Here is a 27,180-nt window from a genome sequence, read left to right on the forward strand (position 1 = left end):
TCTAAAAAGAATATAAGCAGCTAATAGGATATGTCAGGCAATCTTAACATGTTGTCCCCTACTTCGTATTCTAAGCTTAAATTGAATTGGGTATAAGGAGAACTAATTACTTATTCTTTTTCTTTCAAGGTACGGATTCCAACATGTCATGACAAGCCTGGAACAACCCAAATAATACAGTTCACACACCAGGTAGATATCAGATATTTTTATGCTACAGACCAGTGAGAAAAAGCCTATATCTTTCTGTTTTAATGTATTCATATCTTGCTGTATTCTAGATGTGCAAATTGTATCATTTTGATGCTGATAGACCCAACATATCAGTATTCTGGCTTTTTTGGATTAATAAGTGAAAGCAGGAAAAACTTTAGACTACTTACTTACTTACTGCCCGTTACGCCAATGGCGCATAGGGCAGCAACAAAGTCCTTCCACTTCTGTCGGTCGCAGGCCAAAGCGCCTGTTGTTCCCCAAGTGTGATGATGGTCTTTTAATTCTTGTTCTACCGTTCGGCGCCAGGTTGTTTTTGGTCTTCCTCTCTTTCTCTTCCCATCTGGTTTCCAGTGGAGTGCAATTTTCGTAATAGATCCGTCTTCTCTTCGTAACACATGATCTATCCATCGCCAGCGTCTTTTCATAATTATAGTGGCCATGTCTTCTTGTTTACACTGAGACAGTAGGTCTTCGTTGGAAATTTTATTTGGCCAAAATATCCTGATTATTCTTCTAAGATTCTTGGTATGGAATGTAGACAATTTAGTAAGGTCTCGTTGTATCATGCGCCAACATTCTGCTCCATAGAGAAGCACTGGAAGAACACAGCTGTTGTATAGTTTCAGGTTAGTGCGCACGCTGTACTTTGAGGATTTCCAGATGTTATTCATACTGATAAAGGCATTTCGTGCTTTACTCAGTCTATTCTGAATGTCTTACTTACTTCCACCATCTGGGGTGATGATACTACCCAAATATACAAATCTATCAGTAAAGGGAAGATCATTGTTGTTGATCTTGATGGGGGTTTGTGTTATAGTGTTCAGAGTCATGACTTCTGACTTCGGGTTTATCTTAAGGCCAACTTGTGAGCTATATTTATTTAATTTATCTGTTTTATCTTGCATATGCCGATGAGTGTGAGAAAGAAGTGCCAAGTCATCGGCAACTTTAGACTAGTAGCACCTTAAAGACTAACAAAACATGTAGATGGTATCATGAGCTTTTGTGGGCACAGCCCACTTCTTTAGATGACAGGAATGTTAGAAGTCGAGATCCAAGAATAAATAAGGGAAGGGGAGAGGGGAGAAGGAAAAGGAGCGGGGGAAAAAAGGAGGGAAGGAAGAAGAAAAAGAGACGGTGAGTAGATAAGCTTCAGAGGAGTCGCCTAGTTAGTCCGTAACAGGGAAGACTTACAAAACAACAAATAGTCTAGTAGCACCTTAAAGACTAAATAGTTACAAGAGGGTGATAAGAACCATTAGCACCTCCATTGTTTGGTTGGTAGGTTAAGTTATAGGATGTGGAAGGTAATGTGCAAGCCAGCTGATGTCCTTATTCATACCATTTGCATAAGAATTAAACTTGTAAACTAAGTTAAGTTCCAATCCTTCTCTATATATTTGGCCTGTGGAATTTGCCTGAAACAAAATGGCGACTTGGAGATCCATTAATGAGTGTCCAGGTAGATTAAAGTGTTCTCCTACAGGTTTTTGTGTGTTGCCTTTTCAGATATCTGATTTGTGTCCATTAATTCTTTCCCGTAGAGACTGTCCAGTTTGGCCAATATACATAGCAGTGGAGCATTGTTGTCATTTGATGGCATAGACCACATTCGTGGATGTGTAGTTAAATGAGCCTCTGATTTGGAAGCTGATGTAGTTGGGTCCAGTGATGAAAAGGCTGGTGTAGATGTGTGAGCGGAGTTGGCACCGGGGCTGATTGCAGGGGTAGGTTCCTGGGTGATTATGATGGAGGTTTGTTGCGTGGTTACTGGAAAGAATTTGTCTGAGGTTAGGAGATTCTCTGTAAGCAAGGATTGGCCTTTCCCACAAGGCCTCTGAGAGTGAGGAATCATTTTCCAAGATAAGTTGTAGATTATTGATAATGCATTGGAGAGATTTAAGTTGTGGACTGTAGGTAATGACAAGTGGAATTCTATTGTTTTCCCTTTTTGGCCTGTCTTGAAGTAGTTCATGTCTGGGTATTTTTTTGGCTCTATAGATTCTTTTTTTTTTTTTTTTTTTTTTTTTTTCTCCTTTTCACTTCTCCGGGTGGGTATTTCAGTTTCCTGAATGCTCTATTTAGATCCTGTAGGTGTTTGTCTCTCTGTGTGGGGGAAAAAGTGAAAGCAATTTGAGATGGCTTCTTTGACTGTACAAAATGTAATGAGCTCTCCTCTGCCTGCCCCTCACCCCCCACCCTGGGATGACAAGGCTTCTCAAGCCCTGGCTCTATCCCCTCTCTTGCCCCCGGCCTCTGGGGACGGCGGGGGGAGGGGGGGGAGAGGGCTGGGCCAGGGCCACAGCGTAGCCCCTGAGGAGGACCAGGCTGGAAGTGGGTGGGGCTTGGCTCCTGTGGACGCAGATGACGTGATGACATTGTTCTGTTGTCCTGCAGGAAATCTTTTTTTATATTTGGAGAGAGAGAGATTATAAAAATCAAAATGACTGTGCTGTCATACAGTTACAAGCAGTATTGATGATAGATAGTTAGGCACCCAATTACTGAAGGCTGAACATATCAGGCATCTAGATCACAAACTGCAAGTTGATACAGATACTGGAGCACAGTGTAATGAAGCGATGGGCAATCTAGACTAGTGAGTGGGCTGCACGAGTGGCCCTCCTTCATCTCAGTGGGCCGCAAGTTTGTCATAACCAAAACGGTCTCTTTAAGTAGGGCAGTTTTGCTAACTGCACTTGTATACCTAGAATTTGTGGGATGTGATGATTGAACTGTAGCAGTGCTTTGATTGGATGCCAAGGGCGTGTATGGCTCTTACAGGCAATGGGCGCAATCATAGAATCATAGAATAATAGGACTGGAAGGGACCTCAAGAGGTCATCGAGTCCAGCCCCCTGCCCTCAAGGCAGGACCAAGCTCCACCTACACCATCCCTGACAGATGTCTATCTAACCTGTTCTTAAATATCTACAGAGAGGGAGATTCCACCACCTCCCTTGGCAATTTATTCCAATATTTGACCACCCTGACAGTTAGGAATTTTTTCCTAATGTCCAATCTAAACCTCCCCTGCTGCACTTTAAGCCCATTACTCCTTGTCCTGTCCTCAGAAACCAAGAGGAACAAATTTTCTCCTTCCTCCTTGTGACACCCTTTTAGATATTTGAAAACCGCTATCATGTCCCCCCTTAATCTTCTTTTTTCCAAACTAAACAAGCCCAGTTCATGAAGCCTGGCTTCATAGGTCATGTTCTCTAGACCTTTAATCATTCTTGTCGCTCTTCTCTATACCCTTTCCAATTTCTCCACATCTTTCTTGAAATGTGGCGCCCAGAACTGGACACAGTACTCCAGCTGAGGCCTAACTAGTGCAGAGTAGAGCGGCAGAATGACTTCACGAGTTTTGCTTACAACACACCTGTTGATACAACCTAGAATCATATTTGCTTTTTTGGCAACAGCATCACACTGTTGACTCATATTCAACTTGTGGTCCACTATGACCCCTAGATCCCTTTCCGCCATGCTCCTTCCTAGACAGTCGCTTCCCATCTTGTATGTATGGAACTGATTGTTCCTTCCTAAGTGGAGCACTTTGCATTTCTCTTTATTAAACCTCATCCTGTTTACCTCTGACCATTTCTCTAACTTGCTAAGGTCATTTTGAATTATGTCCCTATCCTCCAAAGAAGTCGCAACCCCACCCAGCATGCACCAATCAGCATGCACCTTCCTTCATGTGCTCATGTTGTGTGTGTGTCACTTTAGTAACATAGGTAGGAAATAGGGATGTTACTGGTTAATCATCAGCTGGGTCAGGCTGGTGCACCTACCTGCCCATGGTGCAATGCAGCTGGCCCAGCCCGAGCAGTCCCCCTGCCTGCAGGATCCTGTTTAATTGGTTAACTGATTAAATGGGATTTTATATCCCTATTAGGAAAAAGAAACTACATGGATGGAAACCAGCAGAATCCAGCAACCCTGCATGTGGGCAATAGGGTTGCCAGGTGTCCGGTATTGTACCGGACAGTCTGGTATTTGCGTGCTCTGTCCAGTAAAAAAAATCAGAAAATACCAGACATTCGCAGTGTCCGGTATTTTCTGATTTTTTTTGGTGGCACATCGCACGGAATTCTAGTGTGGGCGGGGGGAGTGGCTGGGAGTCCCAGCAGGGAGGTGGGGCTGCGATTGCTGCCGGGAGGCCTCAGTCCATTGAGTGTGAGGAGGAGGGGAAGCCTCCTCCTTGCTAGTGCGTCGCCGGGAGCCTGCGCAGGGCAGGAAGCAAGTGTCCAGGTCAGTCCCGCTCCCCGCCGGCCAATTTGCTCACCACCCCCCCCCCTTCCTGGCCGGCCGGTTCTCTCCCACTTCCCCTCCTGATCTTCCCCAGCCAGACCCCTACCCCTCTTTCCCCAGCTCTGCTTCCTGCCTGCCCGTTCCTCTTCCTGATCTCCCCCACCCAGCGCCGCTGCACACCTCCCTCCCCCACCAGCTCTGCTTCCCACCCCCCCTTCCTCTCGGCCAGTGCCGCCGCACCCCCATCAGCTGTGCTTCCCACTCCCCCTTCCTCCTGGCCACCCTCGCGGCCCCTGAACCCCCCTAGCTGCGCTTCCCGCCCCCCCTTACCCCCGCCCAGCCCCGCCCCCTCCCAGCCGGTTCCCCCCCTCGCCTGATATCCCACGGCCAACCCCGTTCCGCCCGACCCTTCCTTCCCCCCACGACCAGCCCTACTTCCCGTTGCCCCCCCCATCTCCTCCGGCCTGCCCCATTAGCTGTTCCCAGGCCCCTCCCTTCCCGGCCAGCACTGTTCCCTTCCCCCCGCCCATATGAAGCGTGTCCAGTTTTTTTTTTTTCCTTCTTCTTTTTTAAATGACTATCTGTTAATCCCTAGCAGTGATCCAGGTTCTTGGAGCCTTTTTGCTCAATAACTTTGTCCCCCCTCCCACTTTCTTTTTTCCTTCAACAAAATTTTTTCCCGGTGTTTTTTTTTGGGTTAGTATTTTTGTTTCAGCCATCTGGCAGCCCTAGTGGGCAATGGTAAACAAAATGTCTCATGGGCCATAAATAGATCCCCAATAGACCTCATATAGCTCGTGGACCACAGGTTCCCCACTATTGATGTAACGTATTCCCTGTGAAAAGCACAAAGGAATGCTTTAGTGCAGGGGTGGGGAACCTGCAGCCCCGCACTTGCCTGGATCTGGCCCCCGAGGCTTGCGGCTCCTCCCCAGCATTGGAGAGCCTGCGTTGGCACTCCAGCCCCCTCTGCCCCGCTGTCCCACCATGGGGCTGTAGCACTACCGTTACTCCACGTGGAACGAGGTGTAGAGGTAGTTCGAATTAGAGAGCCTAATTCGAACTACCTACTCCGTGCCGCATGTAGCCGCGGGCGCGGAGTCAGCACTAATGGGGATTTAAAAATGGCGGCGCCCGGCAAGATGCAAATGAAGGCCGGGATATTTAAATCCCGGGCTTCATTTGCAACTTCGAATGCCTACCTTAGCCACCCTAGTTCAAACTAGGGTGGCAGTGTAGAGATACCCTGGGTCCTTTAATCAAAGGATTGAAGTCACTGGGACTAAGGATGTTAAATATTGGTTAATTGATAGTCGAGTAACCTCATGAATTCTTATTGGTTAGTTGACTATTCTGTAGTCCCCAGGGGTGGGGCTGGCAGCCAGTGCACTCCAGCCTCACTCCCGAGGAGCACCCTGCCATTTTGTGCTGGAGTTTAAAAACCAGCTCCCCTTGCAGACTGGCTGCCTGTCACCCTGTGCTGCTACCTCTAATAAAGAGGTAGCAGCTCCTGTCTGGGAGAGGGGATCCGGACCCATCACAAGCCTGGATTGAGCCAGGCTCCTGGCCAGCCTGCTAAAAAATTTACGGGTGGGGTGGGGGAGAGGGAAATGTGTAAAGTCTATAGCATTAACCTATAAGCTTTTGCACTACCTCCCTTCCTCCTGGCCACCCTCGCGGCCCCCGATACCCCCCAGCTGCGCTTCCCGCCCCCCCTTACTCCCGCCGAGCCCCGCCCCCTCCCAGCCGGTTCACTCCCTCCCCCGATATCCCACGGCTAGCCCCGTTCCGCCCGACCCTTACTTCCCCCCCACTATTGCATCCCTAACTGGAACTAAATATAGGTGAAAAACATACTTAGGCAAGGGTTATAACTTTCTTGAGTTATAGAGTCAACTTGTGGAATGCTTTGCCAGAAGATGTTGTGGAAGCCAAGACTGTAGCAGGGTTCAAAACAGAATTAGATAAGTTAATGGAGGAAAGATCCATTAATAGCTATGAGCCAGGATGTGCAGGAATGGTGTCCCTACCTCTCTTGGCCAGAAGTTGAAAATGAGTGACAGACAATGGATCACTATTCTGCTCATTCCCTCTGAAGTACCTGGCATTGGCCTCTGTTGGGAGACAGCATACTGGACTATATGGACCTCTGGTCTGACATAGTATTTCAGTTCTTGTGTACTTTTAAAAGTGTACCCTTCCTGTTGTTTGTAATCATGACTATCTACTTCTTATACATAGGAGGATTTAAATCTATGACTTCTTGTTTAATAAACTTGTTTTAATTTTTCTATAAAGCAATTTAGTTCTGTGATTGAAATAAGAATTTATCTGGGGATTGACGTTAACAAGATGCATTGTATTGTCTAATTAAAGGAGCAATTAACTCAATTACTTCTGAGTGTTCTAGGAGAGGGTTGTTCACTATTTATTACCAGCAAGGGTTGGACTGAAGAAGTTGCTGGTAAGGCACACAGGTTGTTGGCAGAGAGCTGCCACATTAGCAAAACTCTAATTTGCTCAGGTTGACAGGGGAGAGGGGTGTAACATTGTAACTCACTATTCTGGGAATCTCAGCAGACTGACATATTGGCAGAGGATATGGGTAACATTTGGGACTGGGAGAGTGGTGGGGTTACTTTTCAGAAAGAACAAGTCCTGTTGTGATCTGGATGCTTGTATTCGGTCTGTTGGCATCAGGACTGAGCGCCACAGAAGTATAACATTTAAGGTACTGAGAGATGCTAAGCAACTGGGGGCATAACCCCTTACTGGTTGAAACCTAAAGCTTCAGAAGACTGTTAGTTCAAGCAGCTTAGTTGATACCATTACAGTTGGCACCCATAAAGTAAGGTTACCAAGCAATAAGCCATTTAAGGCTTAAAGACAAAATCATTGCCTTAAACTTCCCCTGAAAACTACTCACCAGCAATTGTAGCCTCTGGAACAACATTTCTTTAAATACCTATAAATTCTTCACTTGGATTTCAGGATGGAGGTGGATGGAGTGTAGCTTCCTCAGTATTTGGCTACTGAGAAGCTGACTCAAAAATTACTATGCAGGGGACAGCCCCCTAAAAGTTCCATGTTTGGTCATACAAGCCATGGATATGATAAACCACTTGTCTGCTTTTATTTTCTCCTTAAAATTATATCATGGACTGAAATGTCTTAATCATTTGGTATCATTCTCAGGCTGAGGCAGACTTCTGTACAATTGCTGCAAGCGTAACTGATATCCTTACTTTATCATTAGCACAGGTAAAGAACTAATATGGATATGACATAGTACATGTCCTGTGTTACCATGTTTGGTCCATTAGAGGGCAACTTTTATTCAATACTTTTAATTGTGTTATACTGACTAAATAGTTAATTTCTGCGTTTTAGGCAGACACACAAATCTCGATTGCTTTACCTACTGTTCATGAAGTGGATCTTTTCAGGTAAAAATTTGACCAGACTTTTTTAGTCGTATTGAATGCTCGCAAATTATTCTGAGGCCAGTGGGAGCTTTATGAAACATGATGCTCTAGTTAACCAACTAATTTTAACAGCATCATTGCAAATAGTTGTTAAAGCATTGTTTTTATTAAGATGACTAAAGGAAAGCATATTTAATACTGGTTGAAAGTAACTACAGTAAGTAGCAAAGTCTATGTAATTGGATATTTATTTATGTGAAAACTATTCTAACAGGGAAAACAGGAAAATATTCACTGTAGTTTTCAAATGTCCTTTATCTAGTTGTGTCCTTTTAACTGTAATTTGTATTTATTCTGGTGATAAATATATTGAAAAGTGTCTGTATACTTCTATAAATCTGTTTTCAGATGCTTCTGTCCAGTGTTCTTTCACATTCAGATGCTTTGGGAACTAGTGTTGTTAGGAGAACCAGTGGTTGTTATGGCACCATCACCTTCTGAATCTTCAGAAACTGTTCTGGCACTTGTTAGGTAAATATAATAGAGTGTCCTTACAGTTAAGTTCTGTTGATCTGAAAGGAATATTGAATAGCATCCAATGAAGCTCTAGAAATTTGACATTTTTTAGTGTCTCTTTATGTGAAGTATCTTTATGCATATACTTAATTTAACCATCTATGTTTCTGCTCCACAGTTGCATTTCACCTTTGAAGTACTGCAGTGATTTTAGGCCCTATTTCACTATACATGATAGTGAATTCAAAGAATATACCACTCGTACACAAGCCCCGTAAGTAACATGGATTACAGATGTAAAAGTTAATGATCAGGTCATTCTTGCTCCATAACAGTGTTTTAAAGTGGAAACTAAAGAATAAATGCATCTGACGAAGTGGGTCTTTGCCCACGAAAGCTTATGCTCCAACACTTCGGTTAGTCTATAAGGTGCCACAGGACTCCTCGCCGCTTTTAAAGAATAAAGCTCACTTTCTGAGACTTCGGTTTTGGACACTTTGGAAAGAAACCCCCTTCTTTTTGGTGTTGTAACATAGTAAGCTATAGTTCTCTCTCATTTTGTATTAAATAGTTAACTCGCTAGGCATTAGTAGTGCTGAAAAGGCTCTGGCTGTTATATTGGATCACAAATGCAATATGAGTTAACAGTGTGATGCAGTTGTGAGAGAGGCCAATACCCTTCTGGGTTTATTAATAGCAGTGTTGTATGTGAGACCTGGCCAGATTCAAGCTGAAGAGTTTTGTTCATTTTTAGGCCCTGCTCTCTAAGAATGATCACGACAGATTGGAGAGAGTCCTGAAGGGACCAATGAATATGATAAAGACTTTTTAACTTGTCTTTATAAGCTATGATTTATAAACCTAAAGCAAATCTGAGCATGCTTTGTCTTGATAACTGACAACTGATTGGGCGGTGGAACCTGATCAGTCTTGAGGTATGTTAAGACTGTTATAAAGAGGATAATGGTCCATTGTTCTTCATGCCTCTTAAAGATAGGACAAGAAGTAACAGGTTTCATCTGCATCTAGAGAGACTTGGGCTATGTCTACTCTACTAAGAAAAGTATGAAAAAGATATGCAAATTGTGAACCGCAATTTGTGTATCTTTTTCCGCTTGTCTTCTGAAAGAGGCTTTTCGACATTTGGCCCATCTACACGGGGCCAAATGTCAGGGGAAAAAAAGTCTTTTGGAACATCCCTTCTTCCTCGTAGAACGAGGTTTACAGGGATGCCGAAAAAATTTGTCTGCTTTTCTGGAATTTTTTTCAGAAAAGCAGATGCGTTCCTTGGACTCGGCAGAGCTTTTCCGAGATACCTCCAGTATCCTGGAAAAGCTCTGCTGTGCAGACATAGCCTTAATTAATCAGGAGAAATGTTTTAACTTTAGGGTAATTAAGTTCTGAAATGGGCTTCCAAGGGAGGTTGCGGCTGTACAAACAGCTGTCAAGGTGGTTTAGGTGTACTGGGTTTTGCATCCGGAATGCCTTCCATTCTTACATGTACATGATTCTGCTTTAATTATAGTTATTCCAGCTAGTTAAGAGAGAGAAGATGATCTGAAATATGTGGTGGTATCCTAATCATCTCATATTTAGAATCACACTTGAAGTCAGATTGGTGAAAGAGTTGAATCCTGAATGAAAACAGATGCTTTGCTCTTCAGTAAGGGCTTATCTACATGGGGAACTGACCAGAATATCTAAGACAGAGCTAGGTATTCCAGAATAGTTCATGAAGATGATGTATTCGGGGAAAGAAGTCACTCTTTTCCAAAATAATGACTGCATATAAAATTACACATTTTGGAATAGAGCATCCATTTTAGGATCTATCCTGGAATACCTATTGATTCACAGCATCTATTCCATTTAATTTTCCAGTGTAGATGGATCTTAAGAAAAAAATGTGTGCTTCCTCAGAGAACTTGTATGAATGTACCAGTCATATTTGTGGATTTTTGTATTAATTTGGGAAATATGATTGAGATCTTGAATTTTCATAATTTTTCTTAGACCTAATTGTGGCACTTAGGATATATATCCAAATGTTGTTAACTAGACCATATACTTGTATTCAAAATAAATATTTTACTGAATTATTACAGCTTAATCAGTGATTATTTCCATTAGATTTACTGATCATTTTCTGAACAAGATTCCTTTAAAGCATGACTTGCTGAATTTTTTTTTTTTTTTAAATCCTTCTCAGAGAATATGGTAATGGAAAAGCATCCGAACCTGGGCACTACATTTGTGGTTTAGTTACGTTTAGCAAGTAAATTACAAATTGAATAACCAGTTACATGGAATCCAGAGTAGTGTTTGGCTGAACTTTAGTGACCCATGTTCAAAAATTATAGCTGTTTTCATACACAGGAGTGAAAAATGCATCTTTCTGCTTTTCTTCATTAAAAATTTTAGATACTGGAAAATGACCTTTATTTCTGAGACACCTTTGTTCTAAAGACGGTGAATTTTGACAGTAGTTTCCATGCAGTACTAAAGCATGAGGGTGATCTTTTTATGATGGGATTTTTTGTCTTATTTTAATGTGTGAGCTCATTTAAAAAATAAGACAAAAGTACACTGTGAAAAAATTATCACTCCACATCTGACCTCACAGTCCTCAAAGGAAACCTGCACGAACACCTTCAAAAGTGAAGCCTGGGAGCTTAAATTAATGACTTGGCTAGACCCTGAAAATAATGGACTTAATAGAGCCCCACCAGTTATGTTTCATTACAGTAATCTTTGCCCTGTGACTGGAGTAGACAGTTGCTCATTTAACCATAAGGAGTTAACACATGATGAACAATTTGTTCCATATTGTATTTAGTTGTGACACTCAGATTACCTTTCCCAGACCTGAAAACTAGTGTTGCTTGAAAACTAGTCTCTTTAACCAACAAAAGTTGGTGCAACTTTAGATATTGTCTTATTTACCTTGTCTCTCCTCTTTACTGGGACTGGCAGATCTATAACAATAGTACAAACTAAAAAGGAAAAATTACTTACAGTGAAATACATTGAACTGTGAAATTCTCTCCCAAGATCTGAGACAACTTCAGTTTAATTTTAGAAAATACAGTATTTTCTAATGGCAAACAAGCTTGCATCATAAGGGAAATAGGCCAGATGATCTAATACGTTTCTTACCTCTTAAACTTTTGGGTCATCTGGAAGAACTGTAGGTCATTTGATGAAGTGTATGGGCTGACACAAGTTTTTAAACAACTCTTTGTCATAAGAAAAAGCTTGAAGTAGCCATTTGGCATTTAGATACACACAAGATGAAATAGGTGTTATATCTATGTAAAGGCAGTTAAACTCCATAGATTCTCTAGGGTTGTACCAGTGCAACTGAGGAGAACTTAGCCTAGAGTGTGTAGAACATGATACTTGGCGGCAGAAAAGCTGTTTTATTACAGAGTATACTTTAAATAAGATTATGCCTACTGTTGGAATTACTTGAAATTCTTCTTCTTCTGGTGGTTTCTCATGTCCATTCAGATTAGATGTGCGCACCGCGTGCACCGCGTCTTCCGGAGCGTTTTCCCTAGCGGTACCCGTAGTGCTGGCAGGGCGCCCGCTAGAGTGACGCCGCTATGGCGAGGCATAAGTACCCCTGCCAGTGCTCCCCCACCTCAGTTCCTTCTTACCGCCCGTGACGGTCATTGGAGCACTCAAGGGAGCTTTGATCCCTGTTGGTTGGCTCCAACTTGGGCAGGCAGGTATTGGCAATGAACCCTTTAAGAATTTACTTTCTGTGTCCTTTAATAAACAAATTGTCATTGCCAAAAATGATTTCAGCTAAAAAACAACTTGAGACAGTTCACTCTTATTTCTAGCCTTAATCCAGATAATATTTACTGTCTGCTTTCTTCTTAAGGCAGCAGTCCTCAAACTTTTGAGACATGCCCCCAATTTACCCCTGTATGTGCTTCATAGCTAGGGCGAGGAGTGGGGCCAGTCCTAGTGGCTGAGGCTGGGGTCAGGACTGGGGTAACAGCCAGGTTGTGCTGGACCTGGGGCCAGGTGCAACTCCACTCCCAACCTTGCCCCCAGTCTCTGCCTCATTTCAGGAATAGATGGAAGCTGGGCACTGGTATAACCCACACACATACTGGGTATGGTGTATTGAGCCATCTAGTGGCACTTGGATCACTTACATAGAGAGAGAACAAAGAATGTGCTCTACAGACCTAGTTGAAAGCCAGCTAGCTTTTAGCTTAAGTGGCAAAGGCTCATTCACTAAGCTTCCATAGGTTTTAGGTTCAGTTCTGCCTGTCAGTATTACACTGGCAAGGGGCTGGGAGTAGAGTTGCAGCTGGGCCATGATGTGGGCTGGTGTTGGACTCCCAGCTGGGTATGGAACCGTGCCACGGCTGGGAACGGGGCCAGACAGGGCACCAGAAGAAAATGGGGATGTGGCAGGAGGTAGGACTTGGAACACAGCCAGAGGTGAGGAGGAGCAAGGGGAAGCATACTTAGTCTATGATGTATATGATCTGCATGCTGTCCTTTGAAAGCTGAGATTTTGGGAAATATGTTTTAAATAAATGTTTCATACGGGTAATTATTTCTTTGTGTTCGTATTAATTGCTAACTCTTAAGAATCGTTTCAAGTTAGAATAGTCCTTGATATCTATATTTTAGTGGTACAAACTGTTGCTCTCTTGACTGAAGAATTTCTGTTCTTTATTTTTCTAGGCCTTCTGTCATTTTAGGAGTGACGAACCCTTTTTTTGCTAAAACACTTCAGCACTGGCCACATATTGTCCGAATAGGAGAGATTAAACTTCCAGGTAAAACGTAAGCTCTACTACTCTGCCTCCAAATGTGTTTTAAAAAAAAATCTTGCCTTTTTTGCCTTTAGTAAAGCCTTGGGGTATGTCTACACTACAGCACTAATTCGAACTAACTTAGTTCGAATTAGTTAATTCGAACTAAGCTAATTCGAACTAGCGCAGCTAGACCTAAAAACTAGTTCGAATTAGCGTTTTGCTAATTCGAACTAGTGCGTCCACACTGATTGGACGCAGGGGGGCATTTAAGGGCACCTGAAACCAGTTCTGGCAGGGCATCAGGTCAGTAGTTGCGTTGTGTGGCTGCTGTCTGAGGCTATCTGAGGCTTGTGCTTAAAGGGACCCCCCTGGACAGCCAGTTCTCAGCTTTTCCGCTTGCTTGCCTACCTCGCCGAGGGACAGCAAAGCGTTGGTCTCTGTGCCCGTCTGTGTTGGTGCTTCCCTTCGGGGCCGCCGCCGCAGGTGGCAACATGGAGACAGAGCTCGCCCTGCACCTTCTGGTGCACTTTCTGGACTTGCTGCTGCAAGCCTGCCAGCAATGGCTGGAGGTTGCCTGGTGCACGTCAGCCCCCTGCCTCTCCGCCTGGCCGCCCTGGGGGCCATGGAGGAGCCGCAGCGGCGCCCGGACGCCGGCGTGCCCCACCGCATCTGGCGTCTGGACACCAGCAGCGACTGGTGGGACCGCATCGTCCTGGACCGCTGGGAAGACCAATAGTGGACCCAGAATTTCAGGATGAGGAGGGACACCTTCATGGAGCTCTGCGAGTGGCTCGCCCCTGCCCTGCGCAGAAGGGACACTCACATGAGGCCCGCCATCCCCCTCCAGAAGTGCGTGGCCATTGCCCTCTGGAAGCTCTCCACGCCAGACAGCTACCGATCCGTCGGGAACCAGTTCGGTGTGGGGAGATCCACCGTCGGAGCAGTGCTCATGCAGGTACGGCACTCATCGGCCACTGGACCAGGGGGGGAGGAGGGATGCAAGGAGGGGATGGGCCTCCCCAGGAAAAAAGGGGGGGAGGGAGGAGGTGAAAGTGCCCTGCACCGGTCTCTCCCGGCCATACTACACGCCGCCCGGGGGGGTTGCTTCCGGGAGTGGGGCACGGGGCACTGCCAGGGCACGAACACTCCCAGCCCTCCGGGCGCCCCACTGATTCGCGCTTTGCTGTGTCTCTCCCCAGGTGGTCAGGGCCATTAACCGGGTGCTGCTCCGCAGGGTGGCCATCAACGGGACGCACATCCCCATCCGTGCCCTGGAACACCAGGCCTCCCGGTACGTCAACCGCAAGGGGTACTTCTCCGTGATCCTGCAGGCCGTGTGTGACCACCGGGGACAGTTCACGGACATTAATGTGGGCTGGTCCGGCAAGGCACACGACACACGGGTGTACCGCAACTCCTCCATGTGCCAGAGGCTGCACGCCAGGACCTTCTTCCCCGACCGCCACATCAGGGTCGGGGACGTGGACATGCCCGTCTGCCTGGTGGAGGATGCCGCCTACCCCCTACAGCCGTGGCTGATGAAGCCCTACACGGGGCACCTCAATCCCTCCCGCCAGGCCTTCAATGCCAGGCTTACCAGGGCCCACATAGTGGTGGAGGGGGCCTTCGGGCGACTGAAAGCCCGCTTTTGATGCCTCCTCACTCAACTGGACCTCGCCGAGCACAATATACCTCCTGTAGTGGCAGCATGTTCTGTGCTGCACAATTTGTGTGAGAGAAAGAGGCAGGCTTTCCTGCCAGCCTGGATGGCTGAGGCTGACCGCATGGCTGGCCACTACACTCAGCCCCACACCGCCGCTGTCCGGGAAGCCCACCGGGGGGCTGTCCGGATCCGGGAAGCCCTGCGGGAGAGCTTCCTGGTGGAGGAGGAGGAGGACTGAACTCTCCCTGCATGCCCCACTGGGACCTTCTTCCACCCTCCCCACCTTCCCCTTTCCCCTTCCTAACCACCCTTCCTAATGTCAAATAAAGACACCTGTTTTGGCAAACAACATCTCTTTATTTAACATAAGTGGGGTGGAGGGACGGAGGAGTGAGGGTGGGAGAGGGGAGGGGGAAACCTGGGACGAGGGAGCTGGAAGGGGGTGGAAGGGAGGAAGGGAAAGGAAAGCTCAGGGGTGGGGGTCCGGCTGCCTCTCCCATCTTGCAACACTGCGGGTGAGGGGGCGTCAGGGGGGATTGGGTGTGGAGGTTGGGGCAGGAGGAACAGGGGCTGCGGAGGAAGCAGGAGCAGGGGGAGCAGGAGCAGGAGGAAGCGGGAACCGGTCGAGGAGGCTCTGGAGGTGGCCTCTGAGGGCACGGCCCTGCTCCTCCAGCGCCTCCAAGCTCCGCTGGCGCAGCCGAAGGTCCTCCTGGACCCAGTGGTCCTGGGTGCGGAGCTGGTGATCCAGGAAGCAGAGGTGCCGCCGCTGGTGGTACTCCTGGTTCCTGGCTCTCCTGCTGGCCCGGGCACGGGTGGCTGCTGCAAGCGGGATGGTGCGCCCTGCAGGCCCAGGTGCTGCGGCTGTGGTGAAACAAGAGCAGCGGTCAGTTCTCCCTGGGGCCCAGGTGGGTGAAACCCAGCCCCCCTCTGCAAGGCCAGGGCCCCAGCATAACACCCAGCTGCTGCTCCATGGTGGGCAAGGGCCAGGCGCACGGTCCCTGGGCTCCCTCTTCCCCCAGCCCCCCGTACACCTAAGGGGAGCATGATGGTACTCACATGTGGAGGCCTCCCCAGCCTCTGACAACACAGGTGATCGGTTCTGTGGGGTTCCTCGGGGGTCCTGGGTCCTGGGCATGCTGCTGGCAGGCTCCTGGCTCTCGGCGTCCTCCGTCTCCTCCTCCTCGGTGTCACTGAGTGGTCCCTCCGCCCTGGGGTCAATGACCGCCCTGGGGGCAGGGACGGCATGAGCCCCCAGGATGCGGTCCAGAGCCAGAAAGTGGGGGCAGGTCTCCGGGTCGGCCCCTGGCAGGCAGGCCCGGGAGTAGGACTGCCGCAGGTCCTTTATTTTGCAGCGGACCTGCTCCCTGCTGCGGTGGTGGCCTCTGGCGGTCAGGCTGGCAGCCATGCGACCGTAGACAGCCGCTTTCCTGTGCCTAGTGTGGAGATCGTGGACATTGGAGGCTTCCCCCCAAACCTGGATGAGGTCCACGATCTCCGCACTAGACCACGCGGGCGCCCTCCTCTTGCGGCCCCGGGCAGGCTCCTGGGAACCGCCAGGCTGGTCATGGGAAGAGGGGGAGGGCTGGGGGGGCATCGGGTGGCTGGTTCATGGGGTGTCAGGTGCAGGGTCTGCTGGCACGGTGCTGGCAGCCTTGCAACTGGCACAAACAGTGTAGCCAGCCCGTGGCCCTTTAAGGGCTCCCGGGGCCGGGAGGGGGGCAGTAGAGTTTGCCTGGTGTAGGCCAGAGTAGCCAGCAGGGCAAGCTGGGAAGGGCTAGCCTCCCACTAGTTCGAACTAAAGGGCTACACAGCCTTTAGTTCGAACTAGTAAGTTCGAACTAGGCGTTAGTCCTCATGAAATGAGGTTTACCTAGTTCGAACTAAGCGCTCCGCTAGTGTAGCGCCTATCAAAGTTAATTCGAACTAACGTCTGTTAGTTCGAATTAACTTTGTAGTGTAGACATACCCTTAGAGATTAATAAAGGAGTAACTTAATCTAAATGCTTTGTGAGCCAGTTTCCAAGATTGAGTTTCTCGTGTTCTTCATGAAATTTAAGGGTGTTAAATAAACCCCAACTCTTGGAAATATTGTAAGGTGATATTTAATCTAACATATATATAACTATTCTGGTTTTTGTCTTCATGGTAGGAGGGTAATGATACTCATTACTGCCTATGTTTTTATCTTTTTAAAAACGTAAATGATTCTGTTTTCATATCCCTGACAAGAAAATAATAGCTGATAACTTTTGCTAATGGGTCACGCATGAAATTCAGTTAATTTCTGATGTTGGCTTCTTTTAGATCCAGTAGAATACAAACACAAATACCTTGAAGTGTACTACAAAACTAGTAAAGCACTGTAGCAGTGTACATACGGAACATTACTGCACAGTGAGCTAGTGTGCTGTAGAGTCATATCCTGGTTACTGCACACTAATGTCCTTTGTGGACAAGCCCTAAAAGTATCCATCATTAAAAGGTGCATAGAATATTATTTTTTGGGTTGGATCACAGAAATCCTGTTGAGACTGTCACCCAATATGCTGATCATACCACTGAGACTGCCTGTCTGCCCTCTGGGGTGCCCCACTACCAAGTCCTGCTGAGCTCTGGTCTCCCTCAGCAATGGCACGGGATTGTGTATTAGCCCATAGCAGAGCAGTGCAGACACTGATAACAGCTCACCTCCGGGAGGACTCAGTTACAGTGACTTGACAGCACCTAGGAGCCCAGCCATCAAAAGGGACCAAAACCGCAAATAAATCCATCTTATAGAGAATAAGAGTTTTGTACATGGAAAGATCATGAAGCTTGCTTTCTTTGTCAATGAAAGAGATATATGCACAGCTGTTGTTACGGGGAAGGGGCCAATTATTTTTTACTGGGTTAATAATAAATAAGTGTGCTTTATATAGTATAAAAAAGTAGGAGTAAAAATAAAACAAAGCATTCCAGCTAACCTTAATATAGTAAGAGAAGTTAAAAATCATATTTCTCACCCTAGTTTTTATTTCAAGTGCAGCTGTTACCAAGCCAGAGATGCTCTTTTTCTCTGGTCTGAGCCTAGCATTGCTCCTCTACCCCTCTCTATACAGATTGTTTTTTAGGTGTTCTTGTGTTTCCCCTTAAGGCGGGTCCACAGTTTCAAAAGCCAGTTGAATATCGTCATTCTTTGCTTCCAATCCCTTAAATAAAATTTCCCCAGGGTGGGGAGCCCAATTTTTAATTCTCCTTCCTCTACCCACTCCCCCACCCCCGGAAAAACACCAAATTCAGCACTAGGAAACATGGTCTCATGTCTTTGTAAGACCAACCACACTTTAGGCTTGCAGGAGAAACACAATGACCAAGCCATTAAGTTCCTTAATTTCCACTAATAGTTTTCACTAGAAGACTTAGATTACTAAAACAGGTTTCTGCTTAGTATTTCTAACTTCGCATATGCGAAAGATAAAGGTTGTACTTCCCTTAAATGAGACTCTCGGGTCTGGCAACATCCGTGGTCTGGCAGAACTACAGATGTTCCTGGACCACAGAGCCCAGGGATAGGGAGGTCGGGCTGTGGGGCACGAGCAGCAGGGCGGGCCAGCAACTCAGCCGGGAGCCCCATGTCAGAGGGTGGGGTAGAGGAGCAGCAAGGAGTTCCGGCCACTGTGGCTGGACAGTAGTAAGGGGCCAGTAGCAGCAGCAGCTTCAAAGCTCCGGCTGCAGAGCTTGGGGGCTGGCAGCACTAGACACAAAGCTCCAGCCTGTGGGCTGGCACTGCTGTGCAGGCAGTAGTGGAGCCAGACTGGAGCCCTAGCCAGGGCAGCATAGATCATGTTGGGAAGGACCTCCTCTTGTCCAGTAAATCCCTTCGTTCTAGACTGCTCCGGTCCCGAGTGTGCTGGATGAGGGAGGTCCATCCTGTACATACAACAAATAGAATGTACACATTCAGGGGATGACAGGTTCTTGAGTGAAAGGCTGCTTGCCCTGTTTTGCATAAAGCATATTTGAGTTATGCATATTCAAAAATATTTCCATAAAAATATGGGGGTATAGCTTCACAATTACCCTGCATAATTAAGTCATTATAGTGCTTAAAATTGCATGACTTTTTATAAAAATTTCTACCTGAAGGATAAGTGGACAGAAATGTCAAAGAAATTTTCATCCAACAGGTGATACGGTCATAAAGTATTATTTGTTTGTGATATTAAGTGTCTACACTTAATCCTCCTTTTCTTTTGATACCATGTTTTGCTGTGGACCAAGAATTCAGAAATAGCTTCGGTCAGAATATTTCAGTATGAAATCCATTTTTCAAGGGAAAGCATTAAGTAGTGTTTCTTCTGGAGTATAATTATTGTTATTGGCCTAGGGACTGTCTTCACCAGACCTAGGGAAGTTTTTTTGAAATGAGGGATGGAATATGACTCTAAGAGTTTTAAAATCCCCTTAGGCTGGACAAAATAGTTGTGTAGGAAAGAGATGCTGGCCGTGGATCTCTCCCCAGTTATATTTCAGTAAGCTTGACAACCCTTAATATCAACAAAATTGTGAATGAATGCACCCAATTAGAATCAAAGGAAGATGAATAGAGGAGGCAATCTTCTTGCTACAGGAATAATACTTCATTTTTCAACTGATTTAGAGTGATACCCCAGGCTAATCACAGTTATCCAATAGGAATTTTAATTTTTTTTTATTTTAAAGCACTTTTTGTTCAATTAAAAGTCTGCAAGGTTTAATAATAACATTTTCATGCATATGTTTAGTTGGAATGCTTAGCTACATTTCTGATATTTTTTATGTTATTAGGCAATGTACTAAACAAAAATAAGGTTTTATAAACACATGTATTTACACAATGTATGTATTTTGGTGCATGCACCCAAAGGAAAGATTTTCAAGGTGTTGTTGTTTTTAATTTGATTTCGGTAGGTGAAGTTCCAAAGCAAGTGAAAGTGAAAAAGCTCAAGAACCTAAAGACTTTGGATTCTAAACCTGGTAATATGCTTGATCATCATCAAAACATAAGCCTTAGTATTTTCTTTACTAAAAATATATGTCTTAGTTGTTTTTTTGTTGTGCCCTTTTTTTTCTTCCAGGTGTTTATACATCTTATAAAACATACTTGAACAGAGATGAAGAAATCATAAAACAGTTACAGAAGGTAAACTTGCAAATCTGTTCAATGAAACTATTTGTATGCTTGTCAATCTTTTTATTCATATATGTAGAGTGACCAGACTTGTTTTTAAAGAGACAGTCCAATATTTAAGCCCTCCAGCTTGTGTTCCTACTTTTTTTTTTTTTTTAAATGGGCACATTGTAACGTATTGTCTCCCCTGACCCTCATCAGTTCAGGGCAGAGGGTCCTGCCACTGGCCAGCTTCTGGCTCAGCAGCCACTCACCCACCAGAGATGAATGTGGGTGGTCTAGTGGCCAATGATGGGGTGCATAGGCAAGGTTAGTGGTATGTCAAAGATGCAGCACAGGGTTGGCTGCTTCCCCATGCTGGTCCATCAGCGCAACCCCCACTGCATGCCTTCTCTCAACTAGCAGGGCCTCGTCCCCTCTCTTGTTTCCAGACGGTACTGGTTTTGTGTTGTAAGTTGTGGAAGCTGGTGAGTGCAGGCAGGTGCAAGGCAGTGGGTAGTAACATAGTAACATGTCACCTCTGCTGCCCACCTATAGGTCTTTTATGTGCTCCCCCTCTTACTGTTATCTCTCTGCTCGTCTCTTTACCACCCTCCCTCCCTCCACCTCTCTGCTCCACCATCTCTCTCCTGGCAAGGCACTACCTGTTCCCAATGCTGTCTGAGAACCAACCTTTAGTTGGAGAGCACAGTTCATTGGCAGGTACCTTCCTTCTCCCGTTGTCTCTGGCTAGGCTAGTGCCCCAGAAAAGCTTAAGATCCTCCTGCCCAGAGCATTGGCCAGGAGGAGACAAGCTCTGCATGGGCCAAAGCCCAACTTGGTGCTGTCATGGGGAACTCTTTCGGCCCCTCAGCTAAGTTCTAGAATGGCAGGGGAAGTGATTTCCAGCCTGTTCATGCCTTGAGGCTTCACAACAGCTTGCAGGGCAGGAGCATAGCACTTTCTTCACCCAGCTGCTCCATCCCCTTTGCACCCTATGTTGCTGAGCCATCTCTCTGGCTGGGTTTGCTGAAGCTCCTGTATCTGGGTCCTTGGGCCTGGGTGCATAATGCATCCTTAGGGTTTAACCTCTTTCTACCTGTAGAATTATTTCCCAATTTCAGCTGTTCCTTATATGCTAACGAGGTGGTGGTGGTGGTAATGGTGCGCTGGGGGGTTACACAGGCTACCCCTTACGAGTATGTTGTAGTCTCATAGCCTCTCTAATTAAATCAGGTGTGGGTGCCCCATCCCACTGTGTGCGGTTAGCTCCGTACTGCATTAGTGTTCACCAGGCTAGTCGGCGAATCTCATCATCAGTTAACTCTCTCTCTCTCTCTTCCCCCCCCCCGCCCCCCGCTGTTTAGAGGTGTCAGCTTGATACGGGTATACTTGATCTCCCTGCAGTCCCCTATGCCCTTGTCCTCGGGAACGGCCCCTGGTATACCCTCCCTGGTTTCCAATCATTCCTTTTGTACCACTCTCATTTGTATAGGTGACTGCTAGTTCTATTGCTGCCACATAAGAGACCCTTTCTTTCTTTATAGTGGTCGTGGTCTGGAGTGAGTAGTTATCTGTTGGACCAGTCCCCTTAGTTCCCCTGGATTGGCTGGATGGCCATTCTGCCAAACTGCAAGTTTCCCAGAATAATATGGGGTCAAAGAGACAGCACAATCCCTTAAGGCTGTGGTTCTCAACTGGTGGTCCAAGGAACACTGGTGGTCCAAAGTGACTTTTTCGGTGGTCGACAGGAACATTGTCCAAAGTCACACGGCGTGAGCAGGCACCACCATTAGGCTGCTTTATGCCATGTTCACAAGCATGTGGTGCGTTATCCATAGCGTCACCTAGGACGCAACAGCTTTGTGTTGCCAGTAACTTCCGTCTGAGGCTCTTGAGCATCAGTGTAGCTGCCGCCGTCATGCTGAGCAGTTGCTGTGTCTTTCATCCTGTGCTACATGTGCTGTTTTACAGGTGTGGTATAGTTTGTTTATAATGGCAATGACAGGAAGAAATGTCAAGCACAAGTATTCGGAGGACTACATCAAATTCGGCTTCACTTGTCAAGAAAAAGAAGGCATGGATTTGCCACAATGTGGTGTTTGTTTCAGAGTCTTGGGGAATGACTCAATGAAGCCGGCTAAGATGAAACTCCATCTCAAAGTGTCACCCCAACTTGTTGCAAAAGGATGAAGATTATTTTGAGCAGCTGTTATCAGGTCTGAAATGGCAGTGCCTCGACTCAACAAGTTCATTCTACAATAAGACAAGCAATGCAGTGCGCTCTTCCTACATTGTTGCATACAAAGTTGCACAGGCCAAGAAGCCTCATACCATTGTAGAGCAACTTGTGTTTCCCTGTGCAAAAGAGATGGTGCGGCTTGTTCTTGGCAAGGAAGCAGCAAGGAAGCTGAATGATCTATCTGTCTAACAACACAGTATCAAGACGGATAAATGAGATCTTACACAACATCAGTGAACAAGTTCTGGATGAAATAAAGAAGTCTCCATTGTTTGCCATACAATTGGACGAATCGACTGACGTTGCATTGTGCTCTCAGCTTTTGGTGTTCGCATGATACATGGTTGAGGGAGACTTCAAAGACGAGTTTCTTTTTTGTAAGACGCTTGATACCACCACAAAAGCTCAGGATGTGATGGAAATTGTTAACAATTTCTTTGAAGTACATGGTCTGGATTGGGTACATCTTGTGGGTGTCACCACTGATGGTGCACCTGCCATGCTGGGCTCAAGATCAGGCTTCCAAACACTGGTGAAACAGCGCGTTCCAATGGTAACTGGAGTTCATTGTTTCATTCATAGGGAAGCTTTGGCATCAGAAACATTGCCTGATCAACTGAACGCCATTTTCAAAGTGTTGGTGAAAGTGGTGAATCATATCAAATCATCGGCTCTGAACACCAGGCTGTTCAAAAGATTTTGCAGGGACATGGGTTCCAACTTTAATGTGTTGCTGTTCTACACTTCTTTACGGTGGTTGTCAGCAGGGAACTTACTCAAAAGAGTTTTTTAATTGAGAGAGGAGTTGGATTTATTTCTCCAGGCTCAAGGGAAAGAGGAATTCCGAAATGTGCTGACGCGGTCAAATTTAGAACTTCCGTGTCTTGTCAATATTTTTGGAATCTTGAACAAACTGAATCTTCAGCTGCAAGGGAAAGGTGCAAATCTGTTCTCTCACCAAAGCATCATCAAGGCTTTTCTTGACAAATTGGAACTCTGGATCGTAAGAATCAAAGACAATAATTTGGTTCAATTTCCATATGCGGATGCCATGCTCGGGGGAAAAGGAAGCCATCTCGATCATGTACGGAAGCTCTGAGACGAATTCCAACGATACTTTCCGGAGGTAGACAGGACAAGGGATGGATTATCTTTCATCAGGAATCCATTTACAGCAGATGTTAATAGTGTTCCAGAGGATCTGCAGGAGGAATTCTTGGATCTGAAAAATGATTTTGCGGCTCAAGACATGTACCAGCAGTCTACCATAGAGAAATTTTGGGCCAGCGTGACCGGGAGTTATCCAATTCTGTCAGCACACGCAATCAGATTTCTTTTGCCATTTGCATCAACTTATATGTGTGAAACTGGATTTTCGTGGTGTTTGCACGTTAAGTCCATACAGAGGAATCAGCTTGCAGTAGAAGGCGATATTCATTGTGCATTATCAAGTATCACTCCGAACATTGAATAGCTTGTCAGTGAGAAGAGAATCCAAAAATCTGTTAGTAAGAAATAAATTTCAAACCAAAATGTTCGTTATCTGTTCTTTTGTATCATGTCTCAAAAAAGAAGTGGTCCATGAAAATTTTTTTGATTGGCCTGGTGGTCCGTGGACTGAAACGAGTTGAGAACCACTGCCTTAAGGATTGGATATCAAATGGTAAGTCATCTATCACAGTCGCAGCGGCATCAACTGGTACTAAACCAGTCAATCTGCATCAGGGCCCATTGGGTTAAATAATTTTCGGGGTCCTCATTAGGCTTCTGGGTGGATGCTACAGCCTGTGCCATAAAATTACATCTGCCTATCTGTATCCCAAATGGCGCCATCAGAGTCAAGAGTCCAGCGCTGTGGTCAACTGCCTGTCTATCTAGGGTGCCTCTGATCCCTGGGGCTGCACACACTCCCATTAGTTGGTAGACTTCCGGGATAGTCAGCCCTTGCCTTCCTGCGAGTAACACGACGTTCGTGCACCACCTGGAAAAGGTGTCTCGAGTCAGGGTCCCCAAACTCTCAGCCATTGATTTTAAATTGGTGGCTGATACTGGTAATAGTAGTACTGCCCCCACTATCTACGGGGGTTGTTACCATGGTTCGTTGGATAGCCGCTATTGGGGCCATGGAGGCACACCCATCATGTACAATCTTGTGGACTATTCCATATATCTCCTTCCCAGGTTTCCTTGGGATCCCATATTCCTTTCTCCCAGTCCTGGGTTCCTCCGGATGGTGTCTGATCCCATTCTCCTGCTGTGACTGCTGCGAACTGACGGGTTGCAAAGCCTAGCTTCTGTTTAAGCTGTTTAATAATGGATTCTCAGCAGTTGTGATTTGCAGGGGCTCCACCTTGTTCAAGTGTTAGTTTCTTTATCACGCCTTGTAAGACTTGGTTTTCTTTCATGATTTTATCTTTTTCCTCTATCTGTTCTAGTAATCCTTTCTCCTTTTTTTCCCAGTTCCCTTACAGTATCTTTAAGCGCATCTAATTGGCCGTGAACCCCTGTAGTTGATACTTTCCAATTGTCTGCGTCTTGCTCACTTTCATTGAGCTTTTCACACAGGCCAGTGTTCGCTGCTCGGCAATTAGCCAGCCAGAGGAATGCCTCATTACAGGCTTCTCATAACAACCAGAGTGTAGCTGAATCCCTTTTTAGTACAGTTTAAGGTTTATAAATCAATAGGTATTTTGCCAGTTTGTCTTCCAAATCAGTTATGGTGTGGACATCAGCTATTGCTTGCTTTGTCCATGGACTGTGACCAAATTTTTTGCAAAACTTCTTTAAAAGGGATTATTTCTTGTACACACGGCAGTTTTTTCAGCTCTTCCTGAGCATTGTCCTTAGGGGACTCTTTTCACCTAAACATTTTGTATTCAGGATCTTCTCATGTGCCTGTGTTAGCTCAGGGGTGTACAAATTCCTTCTCTCACTCCTCCTTGCTGAATTTAACCGTCTCTGGGCCAGAGGGATTGACACTAAGCTTCCCTCTGTATTACTCGCCCCTGCTACGACCAAGGGTACATACAACAGTATGTGACTCAGGGTATTTCCTAGGCGGACAGTCCTCCCCTCGTCAAATGTAAATTCTTTCCAGGGTCAGAGCAAGAAATCCCAGGTTCTTCTCTTGTGCTCAGCCTTACTGTGACCGAGGGTGTCTGCACCTAATGTTACTCCAGTTTGGAGCAAGGATCACTAAGTCCTTCCCCTGTTGCTCACCCTTGCTACGACCAGGGGTATACGCACCTGATTTGGGATATTTCCCTAGGCATGCAGCCCCCCCCCCCCACAATCAATTTTCCCCCAGTAATCCGGGGTGGAGAGAGGGATACTAAACCTCTCCTATTTCTTGCCCCTGCTACAACCGAGGGTGTATATACCAACAATGAATACAATAGTGATCACAATTAGTTCCTTGTTATTAGCCGGTATCTCCTGACCAGGGGGTGCACACCTTTTTAGCTATATTGTCAATAATTACAGCATACTTCTCCCCCTTCACATTCTCCACCAGAAAAATGTTATCAAAGCACACAAGATCTTTTATGGGGGAAAGGCAGTACTCCGCATGTATTGAGACTACAACAGTTGCATATGCTTTTCAGTCACTGACACACACACACACACACACACACACACACACACACACACACACACACACACACACACACACACACACACACACACACACTGTCTGTCTGTCTGTCTGTCTGTCTGTCCCGCCAGATGATGTTATGATTACCAGTCCAGATTCTGTATCAGTCTAGTGGCCAGCTAGATTGAACACAAAGGGAGAGCAGGGCCTTTGTCGGTCGGTCAATCGATCTGATGCTCTTCTGGAGTTGGTGGCAAGACAAACCCAAAGTTCCATAGCAAAGCACCATGCTTTTATAATCCTTTTTTCCGTTGAAATCAATGGATTCCACTCTGTCAGCCTGTGACCAGAATGTTCTCTCTTTGGTGTCAGTGTTCCCAAAACATTTTCCAAAGCTCATCCTGTAATCAATCATCTTTCAAGGGTGCTGGCTCCGCTTTAAGGCCGTTAATCTGCCAATAGCCGATCGTCTTGTGAGTAGGGGTACACATCGATGGTTATAAATGGTTTGATGCCGGGCCGTCTCGTTTTCGCCCATGCTTACCCCTCCTCCTTTGGCCATCTGGTTCTGAGTAATAACTTTCGCACCTTTATCTAGAAATATACATGCCTCTTTCACACACAAACAATCTTTTACAAAGACTTCTCAAGGGAGGGCATAGCACCAATATCTACATTGGGCAAAGCAAAGAGGCATTGTAAATCAAACTATTAAGGCCTTAGCCTTCAACATTCTTCTAGTCTCATTAACACAGACACAATATCAAAAACTATTTTTTTTACTTAGGCCCATTTACTAAACTTATTAAACTTTAGGATAACGAAATAGACATTTCACTAAAAGGACTTAATTTAATGAAATATTAAGTGTGTATTAACATACACCTTATATTGCTATATTATGCTACATCATTAAACTACATTACTATTGTTTCTAAACCTAAAATACAAATATAACAAGAATAAAACTTTCAGTTCCAACACTGTAGCCAGGAGACAGGAGGCTTTTGGGTCATATCACTGGCCAGCAGCAAACTAGAGGTATTTGCTGCCTTTCTACACTGTGTGGGCAGGAAGGGACAAGCTGCTTCCAGCCATGAAGGAACGGAGCTGCAAAGACATAGGTCAAATCATCCCTTCTCCCCGCCTTACTTCCCTGCATCTGTAAGCAGCTCCCATCCCTTCCCTTTCCATAGGGTGCCGAAAGGCTGCTGCTGGACACATTCTGGTGTGAACCCTGGCAGAAATCTGGGGAGGAGGGTATGTGACTCAGAGTGCTTGCTTCACTTCTGTCCAAGTGTTGCCTCAGGAAGATGTGGTGCCAGATACTGGGAAAGGATGGTCCATCCTA

At 45.9% G+C, this 27,180-nt stretch overlaps 1 protein-coding gene across 1 annotated transcript in view; it reads left to right on the top strand.

The window, feature by feature from the left end:
• DENND6A (DENN domain containing 6A) overlaps positions 1 to 27,180 on the top strand; it is a 57,469-nt gene that overhangs the window by 20,606 nt on the left and 9,683 nt on the right. Inside the window, exons 8-14 of the mRNA XM_006130928.4 lie at positions 130 to 192; positions 7,867 to 7,922; positions 8,310 to 8,432; positions 8,596 to 8,691; positions 13,128 to 13,222; positions 19,794 to 19,859; positions 19,961 to 20,025. Of these exons, the coding sequence (XP_006130990.2) occupies positions 130 to 192; positions 7,867 to 7,922; positions 8,310 to 8,432; positions 8,596 to 8,691; positions 13,128 to 13,222; positions 19,794 to 19,859; positions 19,961 to 20,025 (564 nt within the window). The remainder of the gene's footprint in view (positions 1 to 129; positions 193 to 7,866; positions 7,923 to 8,309; positions 8,433 to 8,595; positions 8,692 to 13,127; positions 13,223 to 19,793; positions 19,860 to 19,960; positions 20,026 to 27,180) is intronic.

Source organism: Pelodiscus sinensis, chromosome 11, assembly GCF_049634645.1.
Source record: "Pelodiscus sinensis isolate JC-2024 chromosome 11, ASM4963464v1, whole genome shotgun sequence".
In the NCBI taxonomy this organism is placed as follows: Eukaryota; Metazoa; Chordata; order Testudines; family Trionychidae; genus Pelodiscus; species Pelodiscus sinensis.